General features: G+C 44.9%; 3 protein-coding genes across 4 annotated transcripts in view; 2 read left to right on the top strand and 1 right to left on the bottom strand.

Moving 5' to 3' along the window:
• The window catches only part of susd6 (sushi domain containing 6), a 29,398-nt gene extending 17,129 nt beyond the window's left edge, over positions 1–12,269 (top strand). For both annotated transcript variants that reach the window (XM_053444874.1, XM_053444875.1), the window contains exons 3-7: positions 7,112–7,306; positions 7,780–7,974; positions 8,134–8,272; positions 9,342–9,817; positions 9,958–12,269. In XM_053444874.1, the coding sequence (XP_053300849.1) occupies positions 7,112–7,306; positions 7,780–7,974; positions 8,134–8,272; positions 9,342–9,817; positions 9,958–9,983 (1,031 nt within the window). In that variant the 3' untranslated portion in view covers positions 9,984–12,269. The remainder of the gene's footprint in view (positions 1–7,111; positions 7,307–7,779; positions 7,975–8,133; positions 8,273–9,341; positions 9,818–9,957) is intronic.
• Positions 12,270–13,362: 1,093 nt separating this feature from the next.
• On the top strand, positions 13,363–19,206 carry srsf5b (serine and arginine rich splicing factor 5b). The gene is made up of 8 exons (XM_053445327.1): positions 13,363–13,495; positions 13,798–13,942; positions 14,974–15,044; positions 15,173–15,340; positions 15,717–15,789; positions 17,063–17,136; positions 17,234–17,341; positions 17,816–19,206. Exons 2-8 carry the CDS (start codon positions 13,817–13,819, stop codon positions 18,156–18,158), a joined length of 963 nt encoding a protein of 320 aa, XP_053301302.1. The 5' UTR covers positions 13,363–13,495; positions 13,798–13,816; the 3' UTR covers positions 18,159–19,206.
• A 158-nt stretch (positions 19,207–19,364) lies between these two features.
• Positions 19,365–23,399, bottom strand: slc10a1 (solute carrier family 10 member 1). The gene is given in 9 exon segments (XM_053444772.1): positions 19,365–19,426; positions 19,762–19,961; positions 20,727–20,899; positions 21,192–21,245; positions 21,248–21,398; positions 21,594–21,706; positions 22,249–22,335; positions 22,414–22,601; positions 23,348–23,399. Coding segments are annotated over 9 exon segments (1,080 nt in total).
• Positions 23,400–24,067: the final 668 nt, after the last annotated feature.

The following is a 24,067-nucleotide window of genomic DNA, read 5'->3' as shown; positions in this document are numbered from 1 at the left end:
AGAATCTTCCTATTTTAGCTCTTTTATTACACGGTATACACGGATATAGTTACTTTGAACTATAGGACTTCACCTCACCTCAAAGAATGGAAAGAGTTTGCCTCGATGTAATCTTCTTAAGTTATCTTTTAAAACTAGGGTTTAGGGCTGAGCCAAATGCTTCAAGGCTGTGTTTTTAAAACTATCATATGTTATACCACATAAAGTAATCGTTTTTCAACAGGATGTAAATCAAATGATGATATTTTATTTGTTTTCGGCCTCTGACTGTGATGTTATGGAAACATGACACATGGGTGAACACGCAAATTTCTTCTACTTCCTCTTCTCCATCCGGGCTTGTATACCCTCCTATTTTGTACGTACACTATAATGAACCTGGTTTGATTCTACTAGTGCTGCCACCACATTCACGTTTTCCTGTCAGCAGGTTAATAAAGCTAAACTTCTCTCTTTATCTTCCCACTATCAACCAGTGGCAGAAATGACTGTGGAACTGTCTTTGCATCACCGTCCCACCCTATGGGCTCGGCTGCACTGCATTGCACTCTAATAACAACAGCTTGGCTAAAAATCCCAGGGATTAGTGGCAGAGAGTTTGGAACGTGGCAAAATACAAAAACACCCCTGGCCCCAAAAATGACAGCGACATCATCAAAAACAACAACAGCGACAGCAGAGGACTCGGGGAGGGCGACCAACAAAGGAACAAGAAAAACATATTTACCAGGCCAAAGAGAGCATCATCATCCCCTCTGTCTTTAGCTTAATCCAACACACAACCCCCCCCCCCCCCCCCACCCCTCCTTGTGTAGCACATATTCACGCACACAAATTCCCCTGCTTCCCGACACACTTGAACATGCGCGCGCACAGTGGGAAACACACCCTGTTTTATAGCCTATTGTTCTACAGGGTGACCAAACAGCTGGCTGCAGAAGTCATCACTATCAGATCTGCTTGAGAGCCCTCCCGGCTCCTAATAGGAGGATAATTAGAATTTTTTTAATTTGCCCGGGCAAACAGGGCTAAAACCCGATTCTTCCCCCCCCCCCGCCAGGGTTCTCCTCAACCCACCCCCCACCCTGCAGCTCTTATCGGGCGAGTGCCGGCGGTAACAGATGGTGAAAGGGAGATATTCACAGCCAGGAAGACACTTCGTAGTCAGGCAGGGGATTTAACGCACCCCCCCCACCCCGTGTCCTAAGGCTCCTCCAGCGCAGCCTTAAGGCGCTGGATGTTGGGATTAGCAATCAGCCCCATGAGCGCTCTGCCCTGGCCCAGTTCTCCCACTACATCACGAGCATTTCCCCGACCTTTTAGCACGTTAAACACTTTGATCAGCTTACAGTTGTGCACCCGGAAGATTTTTTAATAGTTTATCCCTCTTATGTGTCCACTTTATTTAACTTTAGTAAACCTTGCGTCCGGTTGGTCTTCGGTGGATATTCAGGGGATAATCTGATTTAAAGCACAAGTTTTCCTGGACATATCTGTAAATTTTATATTTAATGTAAGCATCTTCTTCTCACCCACTTTGTCCACGAGATTTCACGAGAAGGCCCCTCGTGTCTCCATCATTGTTTTCGACAGGTTTTCAAACTTCCCCTCCCTTCCCTTTCAGCAAACTCTGAACATCAGACCAGTGGGAGAACAGCTTGTGTTTGACTGTGACTCACTCCCCTTCCTCATGAGCACAAAACATGGTGTGCTGAAATCCACTCTGGCGTTGCTCATCGCTTTGATCAGGTTTTTCCTCGTGTGTTTTTCTCTTAAGCCAATATTCAATCTGGGCCGAGAGGGCGATGGGGGGGGGAAAGGGAGAGGCCGCGAGGTTGTAGGTCTTTTACTGCTCCACTATCTCTGGACACCGAACCAGGCGCTCATTCTTTACTTTTCAAACAGCCTCTCGGTTTGTGCTCGCCCAGCCCAGAGTGTGGTATGTGCTGGAGCAGGCCTGCTCTTCCCATTGTTGTTGTGCAGAGCCTCGGCTTTGCACACAGATCTGCTGGTTAACCTGCTAAGACATGTCTCTTTCTGGCCTGGACCACAGCGTTCCAGGCTTCTTCTGCACCCTCTCCCACGGTTATCCCCTCCCCCTCTCGGTATTTGTGCCAGTTTTTTTTTACAGATAAGCACATTTTCCTGTCAGTATTTTTACTTTCTATTTCTCAGTCACTATTTTTACCTCACCTGTCTTCTCTGGTTATGTTTTTTTTTTAGTTTAGCTCAATTCTCACATTCTTGTTCTACGAGGGAGCTGACTTCTCTCTGACAAATGTGATCCCGTGGGAGTTCTGAGATTTAACAACCATATTTCTTTACTTTTTTTATTTGTATTCTTCAGTTTCACTTTGAAGCTGGTATGAGTTTGACTTCTACTCTCATGGGATATAGTGTGCAAGGAGAGTGTGTTGTTAAAGGTATCATTGGTTAGTTCAGCACAGTTTTATAAAAATATCCAGAATATTGGGTCTGTAAGTTTTCCAGAGTTTGTGTTTCACACATGAAGAACACAGCAGGAGATAGTCAGGGTCAGACGCGTTCACAACAACAGGAAAACAGTCCTGAGCCTAGACGCCGGTCTCTGTCCTTATCGCCAAAAGCTCTTGAGTCTCATCGTCAATTTGACATCTTCGTCTTATTTGTTTGTGGCACCTTCTTGCCCGTGAAAAGTTCTGGGAAACGTCTGGAGCAACTGCCTTGGACATTTGTCCTCTCACGTACAGCCCCTCTAGAAAAAGTGCTGTGAATGTGAATGTCTGAAAGCAGTTTTACTGTTGTGATGCACTTGGCTGTGAGTGTAGTACAAGCAGGTAAAGATTTTTCCAATGCCATTGAACCACACAGTAAATGTAGGCGCCTCTGTCTGTGCAGTAAGTGCTGACGACATTTAGAAAGACTCCTGATGATGGAACATGGTTGCTACAGGTCACAAGGTTTTCCTTGCATGAGAGCGAGAGCCTGGTTTGTTTTTGCTGCTTCTGAAACGACCATGAGTTTCAAAAAAGGACATTTAATTGGCTTCATGGTTTGTCTGACCGGACTCCAGTGTCCTCTGTGACCTGGTCTCTGGGTACGAATTGTCCCTGGAGTGGTTGAAGCCTGTAACCATATTTTAATGCTTTATCCTCGAACCACATGATGATGCAGGGATGTTCCCTGATGACTTAACATAAACAGAGGATTTGTTGAGAGCTACCAAAATAACAAGCGTGTATTTTAACATCTTGTACTTGATAAAGAACTCGAGTTAAAGCCAGATTATGCTGTATGTTTTTTATTTTTACTGAAACTGGTCTCTTGAGTTCTTCCTTCATAAATATTTTTAGTCGAGCAGAACCTTTACATAAAGTATGTGGTCTGATGTAATCAGTGTGAAAGAACATTTTGACCATAGGATCAGCTTCTGACAGGCTCCCATGTTTTAAATTCATGGTGTGTGCTTCCTTCTGGATTGGAGAGGTTTATGTGTAAGGTTAAATGTGTCCATTCATGCCCATGCCTTAATCCTCGAGACAGTAAAGCAGTTAAAATGCTAAAGATCATGAAATACCATTAAGCCTCATCAGTCTTCTACAGTTCTTATTGACTACCTTCGCGGCCTTTCACAAAAGATCATAACGGCGGCTGCTGGCTAAAGGCTTTTGTCCTAAACTGCGCCCTGAGGCCTTTTTTGTCCCCTGCTGCCTCCCAGACTGGGAGTCATCAATTCATCTCCTTTACCACCTCCATTAGCACCATCTCCTCCTCAGAGGGGCCTGTAATCGCCCTGAAGCAGCTCAACAAACAACTGCTCAGGTCACGCTGTCAAATGGCGTCTGGAAACGCTGCAGATTGTGTTTCTGTGTGTGAGATCAACAGTATCGATGTATTCCAGTCATAAATATTGATATTTCTTCCATGCACATAAAACAAAGAGGACAGAGAAAAGCAGCGTATGTCTCCTTTGAGGGCAGATGGTGTTGTCAATAATCAGGAGTTAAGAACATTTAACAGTGAAAAACTGTACAGAGCGGTTTTACACGTAAATAACCTCAAGCTCAGGTTGGAACTTCTGTGCTGCAGTTTCTCGCTGCTCATCATTCAACGTCCGCTCCTCCTCCGCTCTGCAGCGAGCTCATATCGGCTGATTTCATCCCTGTAGCTCTTATTTTGACTTTAATCGAATTAGCTGGTGTAATCTTATTTGTGGGTAGGAGATTCATTCAACACGAGGAGATTTAAGTGTGAATGTTCTTCAGTCTCATTGGGAAAAATTTGGAAACGATTAACAACGAAGAGCTGAAATAATAAGTTGATTAACACATTGATCAAGTGAAAGTGCTTTCATTTGAAGTCAGATTTTAATGTGAGGAGTTTCATGTCTGCTTCTAATATCTTGCATCATCATAATTGTTAAGAGGATAAGTTTGAGATGCTGTCGCTTTGAGAAACTGGATTTTCTTTTCTATTTCAACGACAAATAACAAATTGATTACTTAGGGAAATAATTAAGAGATTAACCAATAATGGAAGTTAGGTAGATGCAGCTACATAACCAAATATTTTATGATCGAGAGCGATAGAATTGGAGAAGGCGAAAATCCCTCATCTCTCCAGCAGGCCGACATCTGTGGCTTTTTAGTTTATCTATAATAACCAGGTGGCAACTCCATATTTTGTCCACACACACAAAATCTTTCCCCAGCTGAATTCAATAACACTCCCTTTGGTATTACATGACTTGGTCCTGGGAGTGTCTTTGTTTGTGGGTGTTGACATTGTGTGTGTGTGTGACTGAATAGGGCGGTCGCACATTTGAGTGTTTGCATTCTGCATTTAATCTTGTGCCACCAGCTTAGAGCAGCGTTTCTCCCGGGAGATTAGAAGATGTTAGAGGCGGTGCTGTGGATAGACGTCTCTCTTTCAATCGCTAAACAGACTCGGAGGAAAGACAAAAAAAAGTGTCTGTTTGCAGTGTGGATGTGTTTGTTTGTTTGTGTCGAGCAAGTGATAAGACACCACAGGCGACCATGGCTAATATGATTTTGAAAATACTCAGTCCGAGGATTAAATAATGAGCCGTGTGGTCATTAGCGTTGATGGCTTTATTAATGTTCATCGCTGTGGGGGGGTGTTTAAGATGTACTTATGCTCGTCCCCTCGTTACTGGGGGGAGATCAGCACACGTCATATGATTCCATTTAATAAATCAGACAGAAAAGATTTAGAGATAAGAAAATTCTTTACTTGCTGTGACAGATTAACTTTCTATACGATAGCCTAGAGGGCTTCAAGAGTTTAAGAGTCATTACTGAAAAATGTTCGAGTGAAGCCAGGTCCCAAATTCTTGCATAACCACTTCACAGATTAACCCGATCAGAGGTAATAAAATTAGGTCGTTAGTATCTGTTATTCGGATAATTGGGTTCTGACATTTTCCAGAGTTTGACTTTCAAATCTGAAGAAAGCAGCAGCAGACAACAGGAGAATCTGTGGGAAGATTGAGGCCTGGGTAGAGAATGCAGGAGGCAGGACATGGCATTTTTAATTTCTGCTGAAGAAATGATTTTATTCACAGCACATCAACACAAGCGTCTTCGTCAGAGTCTTCCTCCTGTATGGTTCCTGTTTTGTCATCCTGAGATATTTGTATACCTCCAGTATCACGCCTGTTGTGTGTCAGAAACCTGATCAACACTCTCCAGACATTGTCCTGCTGTATTCTCACGTGGGCTCACTCTGACATTTTCACGGAAACATCTGGAGCAACTGACTCTGACATTTTTCATCCAGAGAGTCTTGACTTCGTTGCTCGTCTGAAAACAGCTCAGTACTCACAGTAAAGTCAGACTCCTGCTGTCCTGCCTTAGTTTACACAGGTGCTGCAATGTTATGTCAGATTGTGGATTTAGATTCTCCGCTCTTGTCAGATTTCTGCTCCAAATGTGTTTTTCTATGAACATCTGTGTGTGTGTGTGTGTGTGTGTGAGTCTGTGGGGACGGAGTCTGCAGCACGTATTCCGATCATTCGCTCCCCTCGCTGCAACTAACCCCACGAAACTCTCACACCAGCAGCTGGCGTGACTTCGCCAAATCATAAAAAAAAAAAAGAGCATGGGAACATCACAGCACAATTAACTCCAGGTTCTCTGCCCCGTCCTGTCTTTAGAGCCTTGAGTCTGTCATTAGAGCCAAGTAAGCAAACCTCACTGAACATCCTGTCTCCCTGCCGGAGAGAGAGAGAGAGAGAGAGAGATGCTGGTGTGGGATGAGCACAGTTTAATGAGTGGGAGATAATAGTGAGAAATTAGATCTCTGTGGAGCTCCCCGTGACATTTTAATCCACTGTAGGCCCCGGAGATATATTCTCTGTACTGCACAGCCTTCTCCAGCCCCAGCCTGTCATGTTGATCCAGTGCCGTCCTCCTCACCTGTGTAAAAAACGCAGCCTAGTTTCACATAACAATACCTCTGAGCTTTAATTATCTGCCCCGCCTGTCAAGCTGACAGTTTCACCCCGTGAGAAGTTGTTTGACCCGGTGGCAACTGCCTGTGGAGGAGTCCAGCCGACGGCGTGTGTCAGCTTAATGATGGGACATCACCATATTCCAGCAGCGCCGCATTAATGTGATGTAAAATATTGTTGCTGTAGGACTCTGATCCTGCCTCTGTAGCAAACAGTCCGTTACTAATTGTAAATACTGGGTTTATTCAACATTATATTGGTGCATAATTCTTCAAAGAACCAGGTCACATTTCAGATGCATTCTCCCTGTTTCCCCAGCCGGTCTTTAACACACGGAAATCCCTGTGTAAATTGAAAATGAAGATGCTACACATCCTGTCTAGAGGCAGACTTAACTCCGCTGAGGTTACTTAAATACCTTTCATAATTACCTTGTCACCTTGCATTATTAAAATGTGGTTCAGAATCCCATATTTTCCCAATTGTGTCTCGGGGCTTGCAGCTGGGTCCTTCCTTGATCATGGGTTCAGCCGAGAGCCAGAGAAGAGAAGGGAGAAGCTTCTTATTTCCCTTTTGTCTCGTTCTGACACCAAGAACCTAAAAGGCTTCTATCAAAGCAGCCAAGTTATTAATTCTCTCCACTCGATTGTGTGTCTTCAGGTTGTGTGCAGCCTCCTGGTGTGCAGCACGGAGACCTGCTGAACCAGACCGAAGCCAACAGGGGCTCCTTCCCCCCGGGCACCTTGCTGACCTATGGCTGTGAGCCCGGCTTCACGGCAGATGGACCCACCACTATCATTTGTACCAGTTCTGGAGCCTGGTCCCAGCAGCCACCACGCTGCCTCAGAAGCTTCGGTGAGCAACTTTAAAAATACAAACACATCTTTTACTTTTTGTTTTGTGTTACATTTGTCTGTTTTTTTTTTAAATGGTCATTCGTGGCTGATTATGCTCGTACATCCATCTAGATAGTCGTCTTATTGAAATACCTCTATAGTTATTTTCAGAAGAATGAATACCAGCATGTCTGAAAGCAGCTTGTTAAAGCTGGTAAAGTGTATAGGGTATAAATAAAACCTGCTTTATGGACTCACACGCACATGACTGCAATAAAACTGAAACATCACATCAGGCTCACAGTATCATAACACAGACGGAGAGTGTGTCCTTGAGAGCCAGCAGGGAACACAGACATTTCAGCATTTACTAAACCACGGGAAACAAACGGGACCACAGGTAGAAAAATTATGGTCCGACACAATTTCGGCACCCAGCAAGCAGCCGTGACGGTTAAAAATCATCTATTGCCTCTTCTCCATTCCTCCCAGTGTGCTCACCCCCCACTGAACCAGAGAACGGTGGCTACCGCTGTCACCCGTCTCCCTGCCCCCGCCTCACCCAGAAGACGGTCATCGAGTACTTCTGCGACGAGGGCTACGCTCTGAAAGGAGACTACAAGTTCCTCACCTGCCAGAACGGAGAGTGGGACGCCCCCATGCAGATCAGCTGCCGACTGACGCAAGGTATTTCACCGCAGCTTCCCAGTTCCTGATCTGTGTTTTTGTAATTACACAACCTCCTGCAGGAAATGTTGAATCTGAATTGAAGTGAACCAACCACTCACTTCCTCTCTCTCTCTCTCTCTCTCTCTCTCTCTCTCTCTCTCTCCTTGTGTCCCTCAGACAAAGAGCCGAGCTCGCCGCTGGGTATACCGGCTCTGTCCATCGTGGCATCCACAGCTAGCTCGGTGGCTCTCATCCTGCTTTTAGTGGTGCTGTTTGTTCTTGTACAGCCAAAACTCAAGTCCTTCCATCACAGCAGGTAAGATGCACACAAATTACAATGAGTTCAGTCATATCCTTCCACGCAGGAGCTCTTAGGTCGTACACTCTGTCTGCTGTCGACTCGCAGCTGAAAAACACACACTTTGAGTTACGTGACCTTCAAGCTGTGAAGCTGTAAGTCCGAACAGTTGTATTGTCCTTCCTGAGAGGCTCAGGTGGTCGAGAAGGTTTATCCACTGCTACTTGAGTTTGTAGTTCGATTCCCTGCTCCCCTGAACCTTGGGACACATTCAAGCTCCAAACCTCTTGCACGGAAACGGCTTCCAAGTAGGTTTGCTCTTGTTTGCTGGGTGTGTCCGAGTTGTTGCCCAATCAGCAGCGACCTGTATCAACAGCTACGTGAACCCCACCATCCTAAATAATTCTCTTCAGATGTGACAGCTGCTTCTTGGTGTTTGCATCAGTTGCAGACGTTCGAAACAGTTTTTTTAACAGCAAAAGAAAAAACATTAACTGTATTATCAGTGTTCATGCTGCTCTGAGTGCACGTTCTCCCTTTGGCTTTAATGCGGCGCTTGAACACATTGAAAATTATCATTTTTAATTTCGCCCTCCACTTCTTAAACAGCCTGCTCGTACACCTTTAGCTTTGCCTGCTCTTGAATACTGCTGACCTCTTTATGATTGGTGCTGTAAAACCACCTCCCTTCATGTAACACATTAACACGGATGATTTGGCTGCTCAATCTTTCCGTGGACACACCTGTTATTCAGACAGTTTTGGTTATGAACTGGTTTTACAAGTCTATTCTTAAACACCTGAGAAAAGAAAGTTAGAAAAAGGGGTTATTCCCATGACAGTCACTCAGTGTGCCTGCTGTGGCTCTGTGATTAAAAAGAGCAGAACGATTTGATCTAATGCGTGGTCGGCCTGAGGGCTAAGTGCAGCCTGCTATAACAGGTTTGTACAATCGAAACTAATCACCTCCACTCAGAGCTTCTGCTGTGGCAACACTCATGAATGCAACATGCCATGGTCATGACCCACCTCGTCCACACTCGTCTTCCTGTCTGACTCACTCGTTCTTTAAATCTCTGTCCACCAGGAGGGAGCAGGGAGTCTCAGGCCAGAGCTCCTCCATCATGGTGGAGGGCGTGCAGGTGACCCTTCCCTCCTACGAAGAGGCTGTATATGGAAACGGTGGACCATGCACTGCATCAGGTCCTCCACCTTCTCCGCCACCTCCTCCGGCTCCTCCGGAGACTCGAGTGCCCATCGTGCTCTCTGAGGGGCTTCCTCAGGGGGCCACTGGAGGCCAAGGCTCCAGCAGAACCCGCCACCACAGAGACTTAGACTTCTGTCTGCCATCCACCTCCTCCTCCTTCTCCTCCCGCCGCCATGCAGAGACAGTGCTGGTTCACCAGGCCCCCTCTTCATCGTCATCCTCCTCTTCTTCATCATCATGGGTTAGAGAGCACCCTGGGGGTGCATGCGCAGGCCCCCTCCCTCTCCGTAGAGACTCTGAGAGCAGCGACCAGAACAGTCTGCTTTCTGTGACCTCTGCGGATGACTTTTCCGATGGTAAGAGGGAATGATTTTATACTGTGATACATCAGCTTATGCGATATATCTATGGCTTCAAATTATACCATGATAGACATTTTTGGCCAGAACCGCCACAGCCTCTGCTCCGTTCTGATGTTTGCTGTCTCTCCCTGCAGATATCCCCCTGCTGAAGGAAGCATGAAGCCTGCCAGGCGGCTCTCGGCCTCAGCAGCGGAGCCCCTCGTTCTCTCTCGCTCTCTCTCTCTCTCTCTCTCTCTCTCTCCCACTGCTGACTGGAACTGACTGTGGCTGACAACCTACCATCCCCACAACGCAGTGACAAAGACTCAAACTATGCTCATTACCCCTCCCCCCCCCCATCGCAACCTCTTCTACCAATGCTACCCATGCAGAGCAAAGCCAACAACAACCAACAGTCACTTCACCCCGAGCGGTGACGGAGCAGCACTGGAATCAGCAACTGGATCAAACTACAGACAAATAAAAGTGACTGTAGTTCAACATGAATTCTGTAGATCCTGTGTATATGAGTACAACATGCATACCGAGTCATGGTTGTGTCCTTGAGGCTGTGTATCACAATACACTTGCCTCCTCCCAGGTGTAATTATCAATATCAACATTGCTCGCGATCCAGACGTGTCGACTCAATCCGGGTTTACTGCAGATATATATAAATATGTTATTAAAAGAAAACTTGAGATGTTCGCTCCTGAGGCTGAAGGCGCTCAGACTCAGAATCGTCTTCCCGCTGTACTTGAAAAGTTGTGAGTGACGGGGCTGGGTTGTTGTTTTTCTGTTTGCGGCCCTCTTCGGTGAATGCTGCATGTTGTTTTGAGTCGTCGCTGTCACGGTCTGAACGAAGCATGACGCCTCCTCCGTCTCTCTCTGTAGCTTATCTGTGCACCCGGTCGGCAGGCAAGCATTATGGATTAGTGGGGATTCTTCTCTGTTGCCGGATGCAGCCAGTGTCTGGAGGGTGCCGCCGCGGCTGCATGAGTGGGATTGATCTGTGTTTTGGTTCCAGGGCTGTGCATTTAAAAGAGAGGGAGACACGATGTCACATTTTAGTTTTGGGAGCTGAGGAGAAAAGGACGTGTGTGAACTTGGTGACCTGACACATGACTAAACCTAAAGGTTGTTTGTGTTTATTTCCCCCCCCACCCCCCACTGTATTTATTGTTTGGTGTGTGGCTCCATTTTGAGTTGTGTGTCTGTGTGTGTCTGTGTGTGCGTGAGACGACGTATGTCCTCTTATGGTCGTACTCGATGCTGCCGCTTCCTGATTTGCCTCTCGTCACACCAGAGGACGGCTTCACAACGTCCCCGTCTTTTCACCACAGAAAGAAAATCCCGCCCAGCATTGAATAAAGTCATACGAACAAACCAGCGTCTCTTCAGGCAACATGTCCGCTACACAACGTGTGTATTATTCATGTGCTCTCGAAACTAGAATATTTATCGTTTTGTGCTGACTGGCCTGAACGTCTCCGTAGAGGAACACGCCCGACTTCACACTGAGCTGAAGACTCTGTCTCCACTTCTGTGCACCATCGACACCACTGCAACTGGTTGCGGTGAAAAATTATTAATAATAATGGAAGTTTTGCCATTATGGCAGCCCCCCTCCCCCCTGCACCACCACCACATACTTTCATGTCATTGTGAAAGGAGTCGCCCTCACTTGAAAAGCTTTCGGTGGTCGAGCTGGTCACTGTGGGAGCAGCATGACTCAGATGGATCCTGAGAATCACTTTTTGAGCTTTAAAAAAACCTCAACAACTGGTCTGAGTTTCCGTTCTCGACTTTATTTTTAAATCCGTGGCTCCGTTATTCATGCAAGCAGAATGTTGCCTTAGACTTGTACATGTTCTTTTTTTTTTTCTTTTCTTTTGTTTCAAGTGTATAATCGTAAGCCTCTGCGTTGGTTGCTTTTACAAAACTGCAAAGTGTTCTGTTTCTTTCCAATGGCCTTACTCTGTTTTTTCTATTCTATGCATAAAACTGTCTTTGTGTATTTATCGATGAGTTTTACTTCTGTTGTGGACACGACTAAACGAATGTCCGTCCTTCTTTATCCTCCCCCTAGCGTTTCCAGCTACTGTGATGATGATGGTGGTGATGATGGTGATGATGATGATGAACCTATGAGCGCCTATGTTTCACTCTTCCTTTGCTTCTCTTTTGCTACAAGGCATTACAAATATTATGGGATTGAAAAGAAAGGAAAGGAAACACAAATTAACCTTGCGTTCAGAAGCACTGTTGTACGGTGTTGCGTCCCTGAAAATCACAGGTTAAACAAAGTACACATCCTGATTCTTAAGTTTCAACACTTTCAGCTTTGGTTTCTCCTCTGTACATGGCAGTGGGTGTGAAGATAGTAATTTAATATTTGTATAAAGTTTAATTTAATTTTACAGTGTGTATATAACTTTCTAATTAAAGCTTTCTTTTGAATGTGGAAGATGATGTGTCGTTTGTGTTGCCGTGGAATTCTCACTCCCATTTTTCTGACTGAAAGTTTCCAGTACCAGCGAGGACGATGTTTAACCACTTGTCAAAACTAATGGGAATCCGTTTTCCTTTGGATTAGATCCTGGAAGATCTGAACCAAGGAAATCCTGCTTCTGTTCAATATTTCCCGGCACTGTGACGCCAAGATCACAGTCATAAAGCAGTGTGTGCCTGACATTTATGGTAGTACAATAGAAACATTACAGTAATTCCACTTTACCTGTTATGGGATCACTTTAAAATCCTGCAGTAACTTACTTCCATCAGTTCAAGATCAAGTGGATCATTTACCAGTCTAAACAGGAAGTGTGTGTGTACTTTTGGACAAAGGTCATCTTAGTGTGTCTCATGTTTAACTGGTTCAAAACTGCTCTTTGAATCAAACTCATGGTGATTAGTCACCAGAATGAATAAATGAGGGACTAAAGTTTCAGCATATTACAACAACAGACTTTCAAAAACACTTTAAATATTTATTTTTATATTTCCAAATGATTTTTTTCTGGATGAAAATTTGATTTTTCCCCTCCGATTTATTATTCATGCTAATGAACTTTACAAAGCAGTAGCTTCTCTACAAAACTATATTCATAAGAAGTAGTAGTAGTATTGTAGTAGTGGTAGTATTGTAGTAGTAGAAGTAGAACTCTAATGTGTATTAATAGTATTCTTTTTTTTACTGTTATATTATTTATGCCTCTATGTAGCTTCTATACAAATTGCAAATTATTAGTATTATAAGTAGTACAAGATATAAGATACAAGATACATGTATTGATCCCAAACACATGCACAGTCACACTACATGCAGATGAGGGACATTTATCCTCTGCCTTTGACCCATCTGGTTAACATAGCAGGACACAGAGCAGTGGTACTAGTAGTAGTATTATATTATTAGTATTAGTAGTATTGCAGTAGTAGTATTAGTTGTAGTAGAAGTATCTTTGGTATCTTTGTGTTTGAGGGACACCTCGTGGTCAGAATGGGAAACTGCAGAATGTATTCGTCTCACTGACGTCACAGCCTCTCGGGTATTTCCTTCGTATGCAGTGACGACGTCCGTCACGTGACCCGTTCTCCCGCCCCCCTACTGCCTGCTCGCCTCCATTTTGTTTGATTGTGGACTTCACAGTGACTCTGGGCAGCTGCTAAACACTGAAACATCCCGTAAAGGTACGTGCACCCTCCTCTAAACGCCTCATACTGTTCCTGTACAGTTATTGTTTTGGTAAAACTCGACATTAGCCGTCGTGTTTACGCGTTGTTAATTTGAATTAGCCGCAGGACGCGCTCGTCAGGCCTTTCTTAGCCTCAGCTACTAGCTAGCTTGTTAGCTCAACGTCACAGGCCTGCTAACGTGAATTCACTTTCCCCTCCCACACTCCTGTGTTTATTTACCACCATCCACCCCGCGGTGTCGTACTGGTTTTAAAACTTCCCACTGGAGACTAACTGGTCTGTGTCCCGGTGTGCAGAAACATTTCCAGCAGCAACATGAGTGGATGTCGTATCTTCATCGGCCGCCTTGCCCCCACGGCCAGGGAGAAGGACGTGGAGAGGTTCTTCAAGGGATACGGCCGCATCCGAGACATCGACCTGAAGAGGGGCTTCGGCTTCGTGGTGAGTCCCGATGATCTCCCCACGGTTTAACTTTAGAAACATATCAGCTTCCATTTAGCAGCTTTTTTTTACAGAGACTGGATCCACGTAGATCTCGTGGTAGACCAGCATGTTTTTTTCCAGGCAGCCTTTTGTTCCAGAGCATCACTGGCCTCACACCCACTGGGCTCCACTGGCCGGGATTGTGTCCTTGGACCAGTTCAAAATTGAGCTTTTACCATTGTAACACAATTTTTGTAAAAGCCTCTGGGCCTCAAACGGCGACACACACCCAAGATCAACCTAAAAAAAAACAATATATACTGATGCGTCACGTGGAAGAAGGTGTTGGACATTATTTATCTACATCAGGCTTATGTCTTTGTCCTTAAAGAAGAAAAAAAAAACGTTTTACCAGTTAAATCAGGCTAAATCAGTCAAAGAAATAATAATAATCAGCACCAAGATAATTAATGTTGAGTTGCAGCAATAAGTTAAAGGGATAGTTCACCAATACAACTAAAGCCAATGGTGAGTAATTCAGAAAAGTACACAACATGCCTTCATATGGCTCCTGTGGTTTCGTCCAATTGTCTGTAAACCCCGACATTTGACTTGAAACAGGGTAGTTTACACTGCGCTATAATCCTAAAAGTCCACAGGAAGTGGCCCCTAACTTAGCCATGATGATGATGATGGTGGGTCTGATGGTCCTTGAATGCACCTCCTAGGTAGATAAGAGGGCATTTCTGCTTAAAACATGGTGTAAATCACCCGGTTGAGTCAAATGTGAATGTCCGGGGCTTGCAGACACTTAGATGAAACCACAGGAGCCGTGTGGAGGCATGTTGTGTTTATTTCAGTTTTATTATGCCTGACGAAGGACTCAACATTGACTTCAATTGTATTCTGCTGCGGCTTCAACACAGAGGAAATATACAAAGTCAAACCTGAGGATTGGCAGTGAAACAACCCGAGGAACCTTGTGAGATCAGGACACGGATGTTTTGGGGAGTATTTTGAAGGCTCAAGTGTTTTTGTGTTTGCTGCAGGAGTTTGACGATCCCAGAGATGCTGAAGATGCCGTGTATGAGCTTGATGGCAAAGAGCTGTGCAGTGAAAGGTAGGAGTTTCTATATTTGTTAAATATAATATAAATTCATGTTAACCAATACATGTCATTTACCTTTCCTGCTTTACTTCCTGTCCAGTTCAATGTTTAACATCTTTTCCTTCCTGTTGTAATTTCAGGGTGACCATTGAGCACGCCCGTGTTCGCCTGCGCGGCGGCCGTGGCAGAGGCGGCAGCAGCAGTGGCGGTGGTGGTAGAGATGGTGGAGGTAGAGATGGTGGAGGTGGTGGGGGCGGTGGACGCTTCTCCGCTGATCGCTATGGTCGCGGTTCCCAGAACAGTCGGAGGTGAGGCTGCTGCTCTTACTTTGCTGACTTTGCAGTTAGACAAGTGGTGTTGGACCAGATGTGAAATAGAAGCTGTGTGCGGGGGAAAAGTCAATAGACAGATTATCACAGTCCATGTTTTACAACAGCTGCTCTAGGTCTTTGTTTCCCTTTTTTTAATGATGTGTACAAATTTAATTACACTTTAATAAATCACCTACAAGGTGGACAAGTTAAACATCTTACTTAAAATGCAGAACAGGTGCTGAGCATTTTTAATGATCCTTGATCTTAATTAGCATTAATATTGAAATGATCAATAGAGCTTTTAGGCTCAGGGCTATGTTTCTCTCTGACACATTTGTTTATGTATAAACTAACTTTTTTCCTGCTTCAGTCGAAACCCTCCTCCGATGCGGACAGAAAACCGCCTGATTGTGGAGAATTTGTCCTCTCGCGTCAGCTGGCAGGTGCGTTTCATCACATGATCTTTTGAACACACAAAGCCTCTTAAAGCAGCAACACCACAAATGTTGTCACTTCCCACAGTTTGTCTCCATCAAAATACACATACTATTGTAAAAGTGATGCTAAAGACAACATAGACTTTTTCTGAAATGAAATCAAGTTATCTTGCTAGTATTTTTGAGCCAAAATTGTTATTTTTAAATTTAATCTGCATTTAATGCAGCTAAGTAATATTTCAAAAAGCATAACAACATCAAAAGACTTGAATCTGTTCTTGTTTTTCAAATTTTAACCAATTCTTCACCCCTTTATTTGCCAGCCTGACTGTTGTGTCATGTGGAACAACTCGTTATGGTGGAGTTAACCCCTTCTGGGTCCTTCTGTCTGGGTTGAGCCTGTGGTGTCAGCCAGTCTGTCCAAACGCCTAGTTGATGCCTGCTGGTCTTGTGAGCGATCGCTCTACACTAGAGGCGCTGCCGGCCCCTTCACTCACTCGCAACGCCTGCTTGTGGTTGAGAGCGAGAGAGAGGAAACAGAGAGTTGGCAGAGAGAAAGGAGAGGAAAGAGCGAGAGTCGATGGTGGCGTATTGATCGATGGTTCGTTAATTTGAGGGGCTTCGATCGATCGATTCCCCCCCTCCCTTCCCCCTGTGGTGTTCCCGCACATCGCGAGAGAGAGAGTGAGAATTCCTCCCAGGTGCCCGTGGATATAATCTGCTGTTATCCCGATGTTATGGTGGGCTCGGAGAGCCTGCGGCCCACTCCAAAGGGTTTCGCTCTCAGGTAGTAGTTTCCTCTCTTCCACCCTGTTCACTCTCTTTACTGAGGCGGGGTGCCGAGATAGGGGCGGACCCGGTGCGGAGCCCTGTACCTGAAAAGGGGGCTCTTTGTACCAAATGCTGCCCAAGTGGCACCACTGCAGTTCAGTCTATGCAGATGGTGTTCATCTCTCTGTAGTTGAGCAGTGAGTCCAATAATCTCAGAGCTGTTGCTAAAACTCTTCTCAATACTTATCAAAATGTATCTTAATTGGCACCCAGACCCTTTTACAGATTGTTTTTTTTATTTTTCATACGATTTGTTTGTTTAGAATTAGCTGATGGAACTCTGACTTTGAGGTTCTTGGACTCACCCTCTTTATCTGCAGTAGCCTGTGTAGTTCTGTCAAGAGATTCTTACCATCCCTCTTTTTGGGTAAATCAGACCTGTATATTGTCTCAGCCTGTGCTGGTGTCCCGAGCCCCTCCGTCCACTGACTGGTCTTTATGTGTGTAGGACCTGAAAGATTTCATGAGACAAGCTGGAGAAGTGACATTCGCAGACGCACATCGGCCCAAACTCAACGAAGGGTAAGACTTCATGTCTCTGTCGGTTCAGTATCCAGCTCCTGAAAGGAAGTGTAACTAAGATTCCAAATAATAATACTGCTTCCTCTTGGTTTCGCAGGGTTGTTGAGTTTGCCTCTTACAGCGACCTGAAAAATGCCCTTGACAAACTGTCTGGAAAGGAAATCAATGGCAGGAAAATCAAGCTCATAGAGGCAGCCAAGAAGAGGTGAGTCGTCTGCTGCAGCCTCCATTCACTGAAAACAATCTATGTACTCGAGGCTGAGGGATTCCTTTTTACCCATAATGAGACCATGGTGGTTTCCACTAAACAGTTATTATATAAATGTTAAATTGTACAGATTTTTTTAAAGACTGTCCCTTTACAGTCAGATGACAGACTTGTGAAGTCCCCTGATAAATACAGCCACCAAATGCGATTATCTGAATTACTTGTCCAGTCATATTGTCAACTTTCGCTTATTATTTTATCAACATAAGGAACTTTTGTGAAAAAAGCCTTTTATTAGAGAGAGATAAGAGTTTATTCTGGGAGGAAAACATTTTTCCAGCTCAAGAGTAGAGCTTGATTGACTTGTCTCAGTGGCAAATTAGCAAGAAATGCTATATATATATATATATAATATAAATCAAGGTGTGCATTTGTGTCTCATACGAGCGTTTCCCTCTTTCTCTCCCTCAGGTCCAGAAGTCGTTCCCGGTCTGACAGCACCTCTCGCTCCCGGTCTCGTTCCCGCGGTCGCTCTCCCTCCCGTTCCCCCCGACGCTCCCGCAGCCCCGCCAAGGCCCACAACCGCTCCCGATCCCGCTCCCCCCGCAGCCGCAGTCGCAGTGTCTCTCCTGGCGCCAGCCCTAAATCCCCCACGCCCAAATCCAAGGAGGTCCCCAAGCGCCTCTCCAAGACGAGCAAGTCTGCCTCGCCACCCTCCCCTCGGCCCGCCCAGAGAGCCTCAATGTCCCGTTCACGCTCTCGGTCCCGCTCCCGCTCTCGCTCTCGTTCCCGCTCTATCAGCAGCCAGCGCTAAGGGCCGGGTTTACGTTTAGTGGGAATCAACTGTAGGAACAAGTTGTTTCGGTCGTAGATTCAGCTCGGAGGAGTTGCCACGCGCGTAACGTACTTTTTTTTTCTTTTTTCTTCTCGACTGGATTTCAAGTTTTTCACATTAAACACACAAGTTGTCAGTTAAAATCAGATAGTTCATTGTCATTATTGGGCATTTAAGTTCAAGTCAGCAGATTCACATTTCGCCTGAAGTATTGACTCATATGCATGTTTACGATCAGTCAGTCCATCCCCCCCCCCAAGCGTCTATGTTCATTATACACAGATCTGTGTGTTTCATCAGCTGCTGGACGCTTTTGATAGGTTGTGCAACCACTTTCTTTACTTCCTGTGATACTTTTGCTCGTAGTTTGGATACTTTTTTTAATCTTAACATTTTTCTCCGTATCGCTCATTTTCGAAGCCTTTTCGTGTCTTTCCCCGTTTCTCTCACGTACTGTACCCTCTGCTGCTGTGATGTGTAGAACCTTGGAGGCTTGCATGTGCTCTTGTTTGCTCAAAATTCTGAATCTCATGAAATTAAGACTTTATTCGTCCTTCATTATTATAACCAACATTTGCAGCTTCTGTATCTAGAACATTTGTACAATTGAGCACATTTCCCCACCGGTTAAAGAGCTGTACAGTAAATAACATCAGTTCAAGGATCTTGCGGTGACTGTGAGGCTTTTATTTTGTAGGGGGATGTTCATCTCTCTGATCTCAACACTTAAAAATAGAGTTGATGCATAAAGCAGTTTATTATAGCATTTTACTGAATGTTATTTTATCTTGTTTTTGTTTAGGGTTTTGTGTACAGCATTGGAGACTTTTGTTTTTACATAATTGTATAAATGTAATTCCAAGAAACCTTGTTGGTAATGTGACGGGTTAAAGTTACTGTGGTTCAAATGAACATTGTGGAAAATACAACATTTTTTACCGTTGGATTGTATTTTCAGTGAAATCAATTATGATGGACGTTTGTACGCTGTAGGAAGACAGTGGACTCAATAAAAAAACATTTTAAACTAATCAGGAGTTTTCTCTTCATCAATAAATAGATTCACAGGTTGTCAAACAGCAGATCAGACAAAATGGCCGAAGTAAACAGTTTTATTGAGTCTTCATCTGGCTTTTTTCTCAGCTGGTGTTCATAGATATCAGGAGGCATTTGAAGTGAGACTTGTCACAGTAACACATTTGCATTGTCGTCAGTGGGCGCTGGCTCGTACGCTTCTGCAGCTGAGACTATGAAGAAGGTTGAAGGAGCAGAGTTAGTAAACAAGTAAAGAATCAATGGCTGAATAAACAGTTTGATAAATCGATCCCAGTCCCACTGCAACAAACCAAGCTATTTTCTGGCTAAAAATTATGATTAAACGCTAGTTCTTAATGACTCCTAAGTCTTTTGTACTGATCTTTAGTTCAGCAGTACTCGTGGACATAAAGGAAATAAGGTTCCATGTGTTGCCCAAGGTCAAGTGTGTACAGATAAGCATATTAAAACATAGTAGGATCAATCATTTGTTAAATAATGAATAGAGAATTGAATAGACAATTTGTTTCATCGACGCAGTCCCTACCTTTCCTTTTTTGCGTGAACCGGCGGTGACACCTGAACAGCCCGACGATCACAGCGCCCTCCGTGAGCTGGAAGAAGGCGAAGACCATGGGGAACATGAAGAGGGGGCCCATCACCGCGGGGGGGAAGGCGACCTTCAGGATAGCGCCACACAGCTGGGAGTTCTGACAGCCTGTCTCTATAGCCACGGTCCTCCGCTCCCTGAGGCAGATTTATTCATAAATCATGGATCAAAGACTCGCTCACATAATAACCACATGACCTGTGGATCTGAACATCAGAGCCTGATGTAGGTGTCATGGCGCTGCCCTCTGACCAGACCTCCTAAACTGTAATAATGGATTTATTAATAGTAGATAAATTATACATAGTCCTGACACAGGTTAAACCATGTTTCTCAGTTTTTTTATTAGTTATAAATATTAGTATGACATGAATAAAGGTTAATAGTGGCTAGAAGAATAAATATTCATATCAGTTTTATTTGTATCTGTGATATTTATAACGATCAATGACACATTTCCACTTCCTCCTCTTACGATAAGAGTGTCGCCATCTTCAGTAGTGACAACAAAAGCTCGACCAATCACGGTGAGTTTCAGCTGTCAATTATGACGTCATCGATAGCTTAAAGCCTTTCACCGTTTTAAAAGCATCAATTAACATTAATACCAAATTTACTGAAAAACATCTCACTTGAACATCAGCTTGTTAAGAACTTCCCAAAATGACAGAAACCACGGGGGGGGGTTTAGGACCTACACTGCAGTCAGCCACAAGGGGGCGATCAAGATGACTTGGCTTCACTTTTGGGGAGATGTCACACACAGACACTCATTAATAGCTTACACTTGATCTAGAAAAAGGCTAAATATATATATATAAACAATAGTGCCATTAGCCACAGTTCCTATTCAGAACGTGGTGCCCGGATAACCCCCCCCCCCCCCGACCCGCCCGACTCACGGTTGGCTGAGCCGGCACAGCGACGAGATGAGGTATCAGGAGGTGTAGCCAATGAGAGGCATCAGAGCGGCGGAGACCAACAGAGGAGGAGACATTAACTTCCAGAAGGAGAACTCCATGGCAGAGATGACAAGGATCGCCAACCAACAGGCCAGCGCCAAACTGAGGCCAACCTGAGAACAACAGGACAAGAAACCGATCAGACAGCACAGTTGTTTTGTTTCCATATTATTACTTAGAGATAAGTGTGGTTCAGTGATTTCTTATTGTCAAAACATCCCATGAATACACAAAAAAAACATTTCTCGTTTTGGCTATTGCACCGTAGACTTTATAAAAAGATGGGAGACGCATCTTCTTCAATATTCTGTGTACGAACGTCGCCATCTTGTGCCGATGATGTCACGGGTGTCAGGGGTGTAGTGTCGTCCATCTTCTAAATGCAGTCTGTGTTTTCCCACTCACCTTCTTGACGGTGTTGGCGTACCGCGGCCTGTAGAAGTTGATGAGGATGCCCACCGGGCGCTGGCTATGACGAGCAGGGAGAGAAATATGACGATGCCGACGTAGGGCAGAGCCTCCTGCAGGTGAGGGAAACCCTGACAGTAGATCAACAGCAGCAGGGGCATCATCCCCAGAGCCAGGAGCATGGAGCAGGCAGTCATCACGATGCTGAGGCAGAGACAGAGACCAGAGGATTCACTGGTGAGAAACTTGTGTTGGAATTTGATTGTGGTGGCAGGGGCACACAACATTCAACTCTCCATCCATCATAGTGAGGTCTTACTGTGAACACTTTGCCAATTTGTTGGTCGTTCTGCACCATATTGCCCCCTAATGGATGAATGAATGAGTGCGTGGGTGAACCTGAGGTTGTTGTCGCCCATTAGAGCCAGAGTGAGGACGTTGGAGAGGTTTCCTCCAGGAGAGCAGCCGCAGATCAGAATCACCAAGGCCCTAATGTCCGTCAGCTGGAACGCCTGCAGCCAGAGTCACATCACGGATGATCTACTTATGATGTAATAGTGATATCAGTCAAACATATATGGCAGATAAATGAGGAATCCAACATAAATAACACAAAATATCACCATTGACAAGTCTTCTCCCAAAAACATGATCTAACGAGATTTTACCATTTGTTTTAAATGTTTCATCAATTAAAGATTTTTAACAAGTCCTGTTTCTTAAATCTGCATCAGATTTTTACAGTTATTAAATTAAACTCTCAAAACCAAGAGCCAGCATTTATAATGGGGGGGGGGGGGGGGGGGGGCACTTGACAGGGCATTTACATTACCACTAATCGACCTATGACGAGAGGAAAGAGAAACTGCAAAAGCATCATGTGTCTCCTTTAATATACAGAAGTTGTGGAGGAGCATAGTGGCCCTGAGGCAAGTTGAGAGTCTCTCCCTTTAAAGACCAGTTCATATGTTATACAAGTGATCACATGATCCTCGAGTGGTAAGAAATATGAAGTGAATCCTTTCTAGTGCCAGAGCTAAGCAGCGATACCAACCTTAGCGAGGCAAAAGGCGGTGAAAGGCATGACTCCATACTGAGAGAGCAGTGCTATCACCAAACCCTTCGGCTTCATGAAGTGCATCTGGAAAGAAGGAGGAAGATGTGTCAGTGTTAGATGATCTCAGATCTGTGAGCGTGTAGGAACAGCTTCTGAGGTCACCTTGATCTTGGACAGCTCCATGGTGCATCCCAATGAAACCATGACAATGCATAATAAAGTTGTGGTGAGTGCTTTGAGGGCTTTGTCCACCACCGGGGACATGGCAGCGGTGGTGTTGAACGAGAGGAACGAGTCGTTTTGCCACGAGGGAGCAGCGTCGGCCATGTTGCCCTCCGTGTTGGTGCCACCTTCAAAAACACAAACAAGAGGAATTGAGGCCGGCAGAAGTTTTTCCAAACTCAACTCAACAACTCCCCCCCCCCCCTAACACGAGAGTAACAATGAAAAATATAAAATGTTTAAAAGATAATCTACACTCGGGTTTAAACATCTTTATTTGACTCACAGGAGCAAACGTAAACTCATATGAAACCGAGGAGAAGTTTCCAGTGTGAGTCTCCTCAGCTCAGAGGCTCCACTGCTTTCTCTCCAGGGCAGTAATCAGCCAACAGGTATCAGCTGCACCTCTCCCCCCTGGTGCAGCTGCACGCGCTCTATGAGCCTTCTATGAATAAATCTCACTGAATTAATATAAATAAAGCCAGAAGATAGTTACATGTACCAGTATGGAAAATAAAATGCTTGCTCCGATTAATTTAAAGCATTTTAGCTGAAGTGCAACTACGTTCAAGTGTAAGAGGGAATAATGCTGAATTAAAAAAACACAATCCCTTCACTGATTTAAAAAAAATCTAAATATATTTTCATTATCAGCTATTTCAATTGTAACTGTAACTAAATCCAGGTCATATTTTGTGTTTTAAATGTTTATGAAATCTGTGTCACAGAGGGAAACTACGTCATGTTATGGTTTCTCTGACAGTAGCCCACCCCCCCCCCCCCCAAAGCCCCTCCTCTCCCCGTCAAAAATCATGCACCGACAACAATGGCAAGAACAAAACAAAAAAAAAAATCTGTAATGGTGAGTGCGTACTGGGGGCCTCGTGTTGCCTCCAGTACCCTGCGACGGGACAAAAGGAGGGCATCTTAATGGTTGAGCAGGCCGGGCCAGTGAGGACAGGGGGGGGAGGGGAGGGAGTCCCTGCCTGGACTCTTCAGCCTCTTGAAGCATAATCACAGCTTCACATGCTTGTGTTTCTTTAACCAGTTCTCACTGCTCTGGACCAGCAGCTCATCGGTGTGGGAGCTCCCTGCAGCATTAAGGAAGTGGCAATGAGAGAAGTGTCAGTTTGTGTGAGTCCTGAAACATCACCCATCCCCTGGGTTGATTTATGAGAGCACAGATAAAGCTCTGTGCTCTCTGACTGTCATCCACAAAGACAGAGAGCCTTCACTGCAGCGGCTGCATTATTAAAAGGCCTTATTGTGTCGTCATCCTTTAAACAGGCTCTACAGTTACCATATTACTGGGTTGACCCCTGTGCCGCTACAGGACATCCAATGTGACTCTATGAAACAGAGGGATGTGGGGTGGAATGGGCAGAGGGGACTGGAAACAAGGGGCCAAGGCAAAAGAGGGGGGGGATGATCCAGATCCAGCTTAAAGGTAGAGAGGCAGGGATGGAAGGATGAAGGTCAGGGCAGGTCTGAGGCTTTGTTTGTGTCGGGGAGGGCCGGGTGTCGCCTGCAGCTGCTGTGGCCTCTTGACCCGCCGCGGGAATGGATGAGGCTCCAAGCTTGTTTTTCTTTTTAC

This window comes from Pleuronectes platessa, chromosome 17, assembly GCF_947347685.1.
Source record: "Pleuronectes platessa chromosome 17, fPlePla1.1, whole genome shotgun sequence".
Lineage (NCBI taxonomy): Eukaryota > Metazoa > Chordata > Actinopteri > Pleuronectiformes > Pleuronectidae > Pleuronectes > Pleuronectes platessa.
Note: the sequence above shows the minus strand (reverse complement) of the source record. Positions and strands in the feature narration are given on the sequence as shown.